The 12187-nt window shown below is 28.1% G+C and overlaps 1 protein-coding gene across 2 annotated transcripts in view; it reads right to left on the reverse strand.

Annotated features, from left to right (window-relative positions):
- The window catches only part of LOC107440564 (uncharacterized), a 60635-nt gene that overhangs the window by 17015 nt on the left and 31433 nt on the right, over positions 1-12187 (reverse strand). The window contains exons 4-6 of one of the 2 annotated variants that reach the window (XM_043050413.2): positions 5514-5653; positions 3927-4841; positions 1833-2030 (exon numbers count right to left, since the gene is read on the reverse strand). In XM_043050413.2, coding sequence (XP_042906347.1) covers positions 1833-2030; positions 3927-4841; positions 5514-5653 — 1253 coding nt within the window. The remainder of the gene's footprint in view (positions 1-1832; positions 2031-3926; positions 4842-5513; positions 5654-12187) is intronic. The other variant, XM_043050415.2, reaches the window with a different exon arrangement.

Below are 12187 nucleotides of genomic sequence, written 5' to 3' on the forward strand. Positions count from 1 at the left end.
GCTGAATATTTAGATATTCAACAAAACTATATAGTATTCAGCAAAATGAAATTCACAAGTATTTGGATAAACTAAATTTTCAGCATAGTAAATGAATAGGCTGAATATACTGTAAATCGACACTAACTACTCTGTGTATTTAACAGAAAGCACTTAAATTTGTATTGTCTTATGTTAAAAAGATTATTAAGAAGATTTAAAAGAATATTAAAAAGATTTTTCTTTAAAAGATGTCTAATGTACAAAACTGCTAATGTTTATCTTTAAAAATGTCTAATTTTTAGTATAATCTATACTATACACTAAATTTGGTTATAAATAAATTTCTTAATAATATCACTGCAGATTTTCAATAACACATGAAAATGAATACATAATATTACAAAAGATGTGAGCTTTCAAAAGTACAAGATTTTGGTTACTATTCAAAATATAAGTGTTTCTTCAAAATTTTAAATTTATTTTTTCTAGAACATATTTAGAAACACTATCCTTTAAAAAATATATAAATTTTATGTATTAATTAAATTTCACATATGAATATAGGTTTTTGACATTTTCGACATTTTTGACAGTGAGGTTTTTGACGTGACGGTTTAAACCATGGTTTAAACTGTCAAAAACTGTCACATGTCAAAAACCTGCCAACCCTGCCTAAAACACTCAAATAAACAATCATATAAACACAAGGTATAAAACATTTTAAGGTTTAATATGCACTAATACATATAAAAGATTGCATTTTTAGTTTGAATGATTTTATTTTATTTTATAACCATGTTGAACAGCCCACCGAATTTTCAGTTTACGACTACCAATATTCAAAATTCAAGGATAAGTATCCTCGTAATTTTGAACCCAAACCATAAGACAAGGAAACTCCTGTTTCAAGTATTGGGAGAAATTTGTCTTCATGGAGGACTTTTTGATGAATCTTCATGGAGAAATTTGTCTTCATGGAGGACTTTTTGATGAATCTAACCCGCATTTGCATTACATGAAAAGGAAAACCACGAAAACCTTTCACGGTTAGCCTGGCGGTAAGGGGACTCTAACCCATGATCCGTCTACCACAGAAGACATTTTACGTCAACACTGTGGTTGGGGCGAGCCCGGTGTGGAATTCGAATAACTCAGCTATTGATGGGATTCAAACTTGGTTCACCTTATTGGAAAGCAAGCGATCTATCCCCCCAGCCACCACAGCTCTAGTTTGAATGATTTTATTTTAATTCATAACAGCCGACCCAATTTGGGTTTACGACTACTTATGTTCACTTCCGTAGCCTTGTAATTTGAATCCAATCCAGATGACAAGGGAACTCCAGGATCAAGTGCCACCAATTTTACTTCTTTTAATAATTTTTGGCCATCCCACATTTAAAATTATGTTCCTCCACATTTAAAACATATTCCTGTGCAAAATATTTAGTCTGGTTAGATTAATTCAAAAAAATATTACAAAGCACTAAAAATGGAAAATGTCTTCTAAACATCGACCCTTGTTTAGCAACCACTATTTTTTAAACAACGTAAAACTCAAGTGTATCTTATTACTTTACTTAAAATGCAAAATATATAGTCTCCGTTGATAATGTGCAGCTTGACTAAAATGTTTAATCAAAATGTGCTGTGCTTTTAAAGTTTAATCATCAAGAGATTTTATGACTAAAAGATATATAGAGACCTTGCATATATGAAGCTGCATTTGTATATTAAAAAGTGTCCAAAGGAAACTCTATTCTTAGAAATACAATAGCCTAAATTTCATTTCTTTTTCAAGCATACAAGAAATTTGAAAAATAATCAATTATAACACAAATAAAACCTACTTTAACTGCTAGAGCAACTGGAGAAAATCCGTTTTTGTTTTCATCTTTCAGAGCTTCAGCATGATGTTGATTATGAGTACATAGCCAGTTTAAACATTCAAAATTATTGTGTACAGCACAAATATGCCATAAATTATTTCCATGGTCATCTGATAAATTTCGAACCAATGCAGGATCAATGCCTTTCAAATTATTTTTCTAAAAAATCAATAAATTATTAAAGGAATGGAAATGGAAAACAAACAATTTAAAATATGTAATACATAAACAAGCAAACTATTTCAGATAAAAATAAGTTAAACAATTTCACTAAAATAATTTATTAAGACATTATAATATGACATGAAAATACTTGACTTAAAAGTTGTAGTGTATTTAATGAATTTCGTACAGATATTTGTATGGCTACTATAACTATAATGATAAGTTTTAAAAATTTAACAATGTGCAACTGGAAATGATTATAAAATTGCAACATTAAAAATAAATAAATAAAAACTTTTCAATACTATTGATACAATAAATAAATACTTCAGTTTCTTCTATTTATTTGTGCCAATATTTATATTCTTAGAATTGTACTTTCTCAATTTGATTATTGTGAAAATTCTAGATTTTTAAATTCAGAACTAGGTTTCTATTACTCTTTATAAGTTTTATCAAAACATAAAATTAAAGAAGTTTGAAATTATCTTATAAGTTTTAAAATATCAAAAATATAGTTGCTAAATTTGTTAACACATGTAATGCTACACGAAGTAGAGAAAAAAGTTGTTCTAATTTTCAACTCCCTCTTTCTCGTGCATAACAACCAACACTAAAACAAAATCCAAAACTTTACTAATTTCTTGAGTTTTTTTATTTAATGTACTTCATAATTTACTGATACAGCAATAAAAATTCGTTATCAAGTATCAATTTTGAGGACAAAAAAAAAAAGCATGAAGGTAGTAAAATTCCAACCAATTCCTGATTTTAAAAAAATATTTTTCAGTAACCTATTTGATTATTTCAAATTTATCAGGAATCTGAAAGTACCTACAATGGGTATCAAATAAAAAATTTATCATTATATGGCATAAAAAAGCTACTTTAAGATAAATTCAGAATTTTTTTTTTTTTCTTTTGTATAAGTTTTTTAAAGCAATTTTTGTTTTTGTTTTTTGATAAATTTAGTCTTTTAAAATAGAAATGCTTATTGATTTGCAGTTAAGGTAATGTACTATGAAGCACAATTCTTTTGCGATTTAAAAAGTTTTTTTAAAACAAATAAATAGAAAGAAGATAAGTGTGGGACTAATTTTGTGATTTGTTTATTTTGGACTCATTTCTTTGTGGTAATACACTCTATTCCATTTTAAATATATTTGAACTATAAAACAAATTTTTAAGCAGTAATATAGTTTCAAATATAGTATGATTTATTTTTAAAAATATTTCCATTATAATCATATTTATAAAATGTAAGTAATTGTAATGTTAACTTAAGTTCTTGAAATATATTTCAATAAAGTAAATTAAAAAAATTTGATTTAAAAAAAATTGGATTAAAAAAATCTAATTTAAAACAAATAAATCAGATGAATTTTTTTTTTTAATTTTTTAATCCAAATATGAATTCTGATCTATGGCATGCATAATTCGGAGTATACTGTGAAGTCTTTTTTAACACAAGGCATAAAAATTGTTTGATGTACAATTATTTTCAAGTCTCTAGTTTTTCATAGTTATTATTTTAACTACACTTACTGAATTGTTACCTTGAAAACTGTGTTCAGCACTTTTCGATTTTACTCTACTTACTTAACTATGTAATTGTAATTAAACTATTCATTTAATTACAATTTTATCAATCAGAAAATAAGAGAGGAATTAAAAGAGACTGCAAGTGCTATTTTTTTCTGTAAATAGTTAGTTTATACATCGTAAGCAAAATAAAGTTGTAAGTGCTATGATAATTGGTCAGTTTATAATAGTTATCACTAATTGCAATTTCTTTACCAGAATTGGTCTTACAAGTTTTGAATTGATTTCTTCATAAGATACTTCCTACTCACAATTCTTAATTTCAACTCTTTAATTTATCTGACTTACCATTTTATCAATGTCACTTTTTCTTGCAGCAGAAAAAACTTCTTGAATCCATTCTGGGGTAGATGATTTTGTTTTGCTATTGTATAATGACATTGGTTTGGCATGACGTTTAAAAAAGGGATCAGCAACAGTTAATAAACTTTTTGATTTTGAAAGAGGATCAATATCAGTACTTTTGTGCCGCACATGAGTCCATTGCTGTGGAGTATCTTTAACTTCACTATCTGAAAAACAAAGGCGGAAAGCATCTTCAGCCTCAAATTTTTCAGGAACATTCCTTCGGATTTGATTCTCTTCATGAGGAACATTATTTACAACAGCCTTCCTTAAATACTTTAAAGTTCTTTTTAAAGAATTACAAGAGAAATTATTATCATCAAGGTTTTGAGTGAGTAAACTATTAAAGGAGTCACTTTGATATCTAGCTTGATTTACTAGAGGCTTCCTAACAGTGCTAACATTCTTCGCTGATGAAAATGCAGAGGGCTTTACAATAGGAGCATATGAAGATCTAACACCATAGTTTTGTTTGGCTGCAACTGGACGAGCGTGTCTAGCTTTAGGTTTGTGAAGATAATGATCTAAAACAGCTGATTCACTAACAGCAGATGAAAATCCTCCTTCATCTTCTCTATCAGTAGCTCCAGAAGCTAGTTCACTAAGTGTGTCGATTATTGAAACAGTTTTTACTTTGCCAGTGCTACGTACCGGACGTCTTTTAGAAAGATTAATGGGAATATCATAATAATTTAAAAGACACAGTTCATTGTCATCTAATATAAATTCTTCCGGAAGTTTGCTACTTTGTGGACAATTTTTTGGAACACTTTCTGGAGCAGATGATTTCTTTTTATCATAGGGTAAAGTTCCACAGTTAAATGGCTTAGATATGCCAATGTTCCTTTGATGACGATCCTAAAAAACAAAATGAGTATTTAGACAATAAAAGGAGTTATTCATATAGAGTAATAATTTATTAAAAATGCCAGGAAGATCATAAAGTTAATGTTTCAAGAAATGTTAATAATATTCTATGAAATTTTAATTAGTTAAAAGAAAAACAACAAGTAATTAGAAATTAAGAGCAAGGTTTCCACAAAAATATTTACTTACATAACTAATTTATTTATTCATTACTTTAATGATTCTGAGCCCAACTCAAAATTCCTGAAAATTACTTGAATTAAATCATTATAATGATCAATGATTTAAATCATTGATATTTTCATATGAATTTCTAAATAAATTATATGCAGCATAATTTAAATTAATAATTATGTATAAGTTTACTGTTATTTCGAATCGCATTACTTACTCTAGTTCTATTATTTTTAAATAAAATGTACCAGAATTTTTATACATAAATGAAATCGATGATTTCTTGAAACTTCTGGACCTTGGATTTTAGGATAGCGGAAAATCCGGAAATCCAGATTTTTTCCAGAGCACAATCATCCCTGCGTATTATTCAATTGGTATACAAAAAAAAGTCATAATCAGCATTAATATAAAAATTGATACTTCTAATAAGCTAACTTTATGCTAAAGTTTTATATAAGTCATATGCATGTAATATGCACTACTTACAGGAAAATTATTTTGAGGCCATAAGCATTGACATCTAACTAGACCATTTTTCAAACAACAATCAGAAGGGGGGAAATTTCCACAACTCAGATTGCTGCGATTCTTTTTCCAATTATCATATTTGTGTACTCCTCTTTCACCTTCAAAATAAAAATAACAAAGAAAAGAACTTAGAAACGTTTTTATGACATCAAAATAACTTATAGAAATACAAGTTTTGAATATTTTCACTAATTAACCACCTAAAGCAATTAACATTCATATAAGGGCAGTAAAAGAGGCTTCCGCCATTTCAGAGTCTACTGATTTAACAAAGAGGTTATAATTACAGCAGTACGAATAATTTACCTGGTTAAGAAGCTGTTTAAGCAGTTAAAGGCTGTTAAGGCTTTTTTTTCTTACTTCTTAAATCCAATTTCTTAATCTAAATCAAACCATTAATCCAATTTCTTAATCTTCGTAAATCCAAACCATTAGTATTTATATATTTTGAGGCAATGTGAATAAGTGAATCTCAATTCAGGGTACAACAGGGATCCCCAAAATTTTTCCTAGTTTCGTCACCCTTTAGATATACCATTGTAACATAAACTAATTTTAAATTATCAAATTTTATACTTGATACTTATAAAGCGAGCTTAAATTTCACCCTTTGAAAAATCCCTGAGGCAGAATTACGGCGACATTGTCGCAGAACATTAGAGTTTTTGCAGAAAGATTTTTTGTTAGGGAAGGGAAAATTTTTGGTTTTCCCCAAAATTTTTCCTCAATTCTGCATAATTTCTTGAAAAAAGTTTTTTTTCTGCAAAATTTTTTTTAAAGATGTCTTGCTTGAGCATCAGAGAGGAAAGAAATAATCATGATTTTTCTATGCTTATTTGAGATTTTTTAAAAAAAAAATCTAATGACTGGCTTCTGCTAGAAATTCAAAATAATAATCGAAAATAAAAAATTCAGAAATCGCCAGGGTTTAAAAGATCGTTCTCTCTAGAAATGATGTTCTTTCTTTCATTTTTTTCCCTTTAAAGAACTTCATATTTTACATACACTTATTTGAGAATCTCTTTTATAAAGAGTCCTATTCACGTGATTCAAGATCTTTATTTTGGCAGTTGCTACCAAATTATGATTTTAAGATTTTTAATTTGTGTACTGATTCACAAAATTCTAATTAGAGCATTTTTCCGCCTACAAAATGTGAGAAAATCGCATATAATACAAGAATTATCAAAATATTACTTTTACAATAAAAAAAATTTATGCATTTTTATTCTATGCTTTCTTCTGTAAATACAACGTTTCTGTAACTTTAAATTAGTAATTGCTATAATTTAAAGTATCTTAAATCAAAATATTAGTACTAGGGAAGTTTGTCGCAAAAAGGCCGAAAAAATTATGCCACAGAATGAAAAATTTATACTTTCAAAGTAAATAATAAAAAAAAATTGTATTTGGCAAGCCAAGCGAAAAGTCGCCAAACAAAAAATGTAGACTTCTGACAACTTTTTTATTTTATTATTGTATTCATTTTCTTTAAACACTAAGCAAAATTAACATTCACAAAAAATTATTTAAAATTAAAAAAAAAAAGAATTAGAAAATTGTTGAATTTCCTTGAGCCTGGCAAGCTGAAAAGTACCAAAAATTTATTTTCACTTTGGACTGGTGTGAAGAAACTGATGATTTTCAATTCTTTATCAATGAGAAAATGTATTTCTGAAAAATATTGCACATGCTTTTTATGCACTATAGAATTGCTTAGTTCACCACTACAACTGTCAAGTTAAACAGTTGAATGAAATTGAACCAGTCAGGTGAAAAAGCATGACTGAACTAAAACTCTAACATATGAATTAAAAAAAGGGTTGGCCCCTTTTTGTAATTTAATATGAATACCTTGCTTCAAGGGAGATTATTTCATAATGAGACACTACATTAATTTTCATATGAAAATACATGCAATGCTAATTTGTTCATTTAAAAATAAGGCTTAGCTAAGGGTAGAATAAAATAATTATCATTGAACACTGAATAGTATTATGTTACTTGTAGTAAGTGAAGCAGTTTAAAAAAATGAGCAAATAACATTATGAAGTTTAAGCAGAATTTTAATTCATTGCTAACAAGCACATATCACTAAAATAAGAAATTTTTACACAAGATTCTAGTTACGATTTATTTCTTATAAAAAAAATAATACCAGTAAGTTGCAACAGATTTTGTAATGAAAATTAAAATCATGATTGTAGTAATTGTTTCATCAGTCACATTTTAAGTGAAAATTTTCATAACATCAATAATTTTAATAGAAAATTTCTTTCATTTTTTACCTTCATTAACTTTTAAGTCAGCATAATGTATATAGAATCGAATAAAATTTATTTATGAAAAAATATTGCTCAGAAAAAAATCTAACACAAAACAAAAGAGAAATAATAATAAAAATGAAAGAATTAATAAATTACATAAAAAATATTTTTGATTCCCATTTTGCTTTTTAAAATGAAGGGAAAATAAAATAAATTTTTAAAAATTTAATGAATTAGTGGGTAAGCCGAAAAACTAAATTAAGATTAAAGCATTCTAAATTTTTATAATTTAAAATTCTTCGCCAGAAAATGAACTCACATGTTTAAAAGATGTTTTAAAAATTAAAATGTAAAATTAAAATAAAACAGACATCGGAAAAGAGAAGTTTCAAGTCTCCAAAATGAAAAATCAATCAAAGCTTTTAATTACAACTAATTAAACACCTGCACCAACCAAATATGCTAATTCTGCTTCCCCCGTCCGTTTACGACATTGGCCGCCAGAAAATTCTGAGCAACTGTACCGTTTTTAAATCCTAAAATGAATGCCAACCAAAAGAGCTATTAACTTTTTTTTAAAAGAAATATTCATTAATTTTTATCTTTTTGTTAGCAAACCAACCGTGAAACCAATCAAGGTTGGTTTGCTGATCTACCAAAAATAAACCCCCAAGCTACATTATCGACGGTTAACGTATTATACGCACCGCAGACGTGTAAGCGTAGTTAGTATTAAACCAACACCTCCTAGATGAAAGGCCTCAGCACTGATCAATTTAGTAGTCCAATATAAGGAACATAAACTGAGCAGTGGATGTAAAATAAGAAAGATGTTGATACGTTTGGCCAACTAAGGCATCAAATTTCTTATTTATGGTAACCCGTGCTGAGGCCTTTTCTTTTCTCGGAAGAAGATTAAACACGTAAGCGAAATTATTCAAAACTCAACAATTCTACTGGAGAACTTTTTTAAGCTATTGCATGAACTGACTGATTTAAAAATCATGTTTTTAATTACACATGATCTAGTGTCCTTAGCTAGATCAAATCCAGAAGACCTTTCGTCCACAGAAAGTCAACCTATTCGCGATATGATTGGAAAATTGTAAAAACTTGTGTGACAATTGAAATGATAAGACTTAAGTTAAAATTGTGTCGATACAAAAGCTGACATTAATGTTCGACGGCAGGATTTATAGTTCTCGTCATCCTCTCGCAAAATGATGGCGAAAAACAGATATCTTAATAATAAGGACTTGCTTAAGAGATGGCTGGAATCGATAAATAATATCTTGATATTTTAACGAAAATTTTAAATCAGTAATTGATAGTTAACTAAATAAAATGTAAAAATCGTTTAGTTTTCAAATCTCATGCACAACCACTGTTAGAAAATAATTGTATATGGAGTAATTATATCAAAGCAGGCTGGCCAAAGAGACCACTCAAAGTTATGGTTGAGCTTCTACCAACAAATCAATTCTTTTCAATCAAAATTCAGATTGGCTATTGAAATCATACTAATTATCATATTTTGTTTATTATTTATTTTAATATCACAGGACAAGGCACGACATTTCAATTCTTAAGTAACTAGCCTGACAAAACTTTCTGTTCGCCACTATTTGTAAGAACAATATGAATAATTTTCAAAATGTTAACAGATGTAGTAAGAAGAACTTTTTGGTGACCAAGACCATAACAATTGAACCATAACCTAAAACCATTGACTGAAACATATTTTCTTAAGTAATAATAATAATAACTTAAAATAGGGTTGTAATAAGTTTCAATGATTTTACTATTATCCACATATCATTAAAATTTATTAAAATAAGAAAAATATCACAATTAAAATATCAGAAATGTTCCCCATGTTTCTATACCGCTGTCTTTGTTTTTCGGCAATTAATACCACCTGTCAATTGAAATCCTTCGTGACAAATTTTTTAATTCTGTTACACTAGAATCAATTTCTGTCACTCTAAGTCTGGCAGTCTAATTCCTACTTACTTGCCAGCCTTAAATATTAGGTTGCCGAGTAGAAATTTCTAGACCCTGTCATAGACCGATAAAATAAGTAAGGACAATTAAAGTTAACAAATTAGTATTGTAAATGTTTTCTTTCTACACACTTCATTTTAAACTGGTTGCGTTAGTTTAAAATGAAAAATATAAAGCGGCTACTTTACCAATATGGTCATTCCGAAATAGCCAATCCGAACAGTCGTCCGAAATAGCTGGTCACTTTCACCTAACACGTATACAGATAAACAAATAAATCACATCTTTTAAAAGTTATTTTTAATCATCACAAGCTATAAATTAAGAAAAGTTTTCAAGTTAATCAGTATATTTTAAGTAATCCTAAAGATTGAATATTTGCGGATTGAATTTAACACTCTGCCTTTAATTGCTGTTCAATTATGTAATAAATCTGCATATCAGGGTAACCATGACGATCTTTTAAAAAATGCATTACAACCCATAATCTTAATCACCCAGTATATTTAAAGCCAATTTAAAGACAAATTAAACAGAAATAACACGAATTATTACTTAACTATAATCAATAATTTCACTACATGATCAGCACAATACATTCAGAGAAGTAGGTTTTCCTCCATTCTTACAGAACAAACATTTATCTTAATGAAAATCAAAACGTTACATTTTTTGCAAAACAATGAAATAAGATTCAAAAATTGTTTAAGCTTGTGTAGTATTTGAAAAATTAATTTCTGACTACCAATTTTAATACGGTTACTAAAATTTGGACAGTTTACCGATTGAAACACTTATTTAAATGACTTAATTTAACCAACAAATAACCAGAACTATGATTTTTAAAAGCTTTTCATAATTTCGTAGTCGGAATTGAAATCCTAAGAAATTCTAAAAATTTCGTAGTAAGTGAAACTCCTTTGAATGTTTTCATTAACTTTATTTCCCACATAGAATTCTTTCATCACCGAAATTGAAATATAAGTAATGACATGAGTTTTAAGAGAAATTTTCAAAAATAATTTCACAAAGGCGACAATTATATTGCTATATGTTGTCTGAAAAATATACAATTCTAAGCAAACCTAGACTTCTTTTCCCCTTGTAATCAATATTTTTCGATATGAAGTTAATAGATTAAAAGAAAACCATAAGCTTCATGCCCTCAGAAAAAATGGCACAAAAACGTGCATAGAACTTACTTGACTGATAAAACATATTTATCAGAGATGAACATTTTCAACGGCTCTTAGAAAGAATTATGTTCTATTCCACCGAAAGAGTAAGATTTTATAACATACAATTGAAAGGTGGCAACACTCGAGAAGTAGTAAATGCAACACTCAAAACACACCATTAAGAATACACGAAGTCTCCGATCACTTCTAGGAATATGTATAGCTGAACTTTCACCCGCAGAATGTACGATATGGTCTGGGTCTCAAACAAAGGAATGCGAAGGGCACGTGGGCAGCAATTAGAATACGTTCGGCCTGTTCAACATTATTATTTAGGTATTTTAGAGGCAAGGAGAACTAGTGAATCTGCTTTCAGCCTTGTTACGTCTAAATTTATCTATAAAATAGGAAACTTTTATCAAATGCCATATGTTATTAAGAATCATTCATGTTTCATAAATTGCGAAACATAAAAGACATGCACGATGTCGGCAAGTTAAAAGAGATTGCTGATAAATGATGTTCATAGGCTCTTAACAACAATAGCAAACATATAAAAATTTGCGAAAAAGGTTATTTAAATGTTATAAAAAAAATTTAGCAATTTAAAGACAATATTACCTAACGCCATACATTTAATACTTAAATGAATTTAAATGCAAAGAACGTGCAATAAGGAAGGAAAGTCACTCTTTAGACAAAATCAAATTCCATGATATTTCTAGAATAACATTTCTAATTATATTACTGATGTTTGCAATCTGTATAAGTTAGAGTGATCTTAATTGTAGTTTTAAGAAAAATAAGCACATATTAATTACAAATTGACCTAAATGAAGAAAAATATTCAATTAAATATATTGCTGGTAAAACACAAAAATTTCATAATATTAAAAAAGAAACAAAATTACAAATTCAAATTTCCTTTTAATAAATTCGGTATTAATTTTATTGAAAATTCGAAAGATATGAATTGATTATAAAAAATAATTATCTTAATGTTCTGAAAATTCTAATGAACATTGAAACACACTAGGAGTTAAATTGTTTTTAATTATAATTGCACACACTCCCAAAACTTTTTAGAATAAACTGAATTTTCCTGAGAACAAAGAGAGTTCCTTTTTACAAACAGAGTGGCCACCCTGAACGCACACTTTCAAAAAAATCAGTTCAATGGTGA

This window comes from Parasteatoda tepidariorum, chromosome 3, assembly GCF_043381705.1.
Source record: "Parasteatoda tepidariorum isolate YZ-2023 chromosome 3, CAS_Ptep_4.0, whole genome shotgun sequence".
NCBI lineage: Eukaryota > Metazoa > Arthropoda > Arachnida > Araneae > Theridiidae > Parasteatoda > Parasteatoda tepidariorum.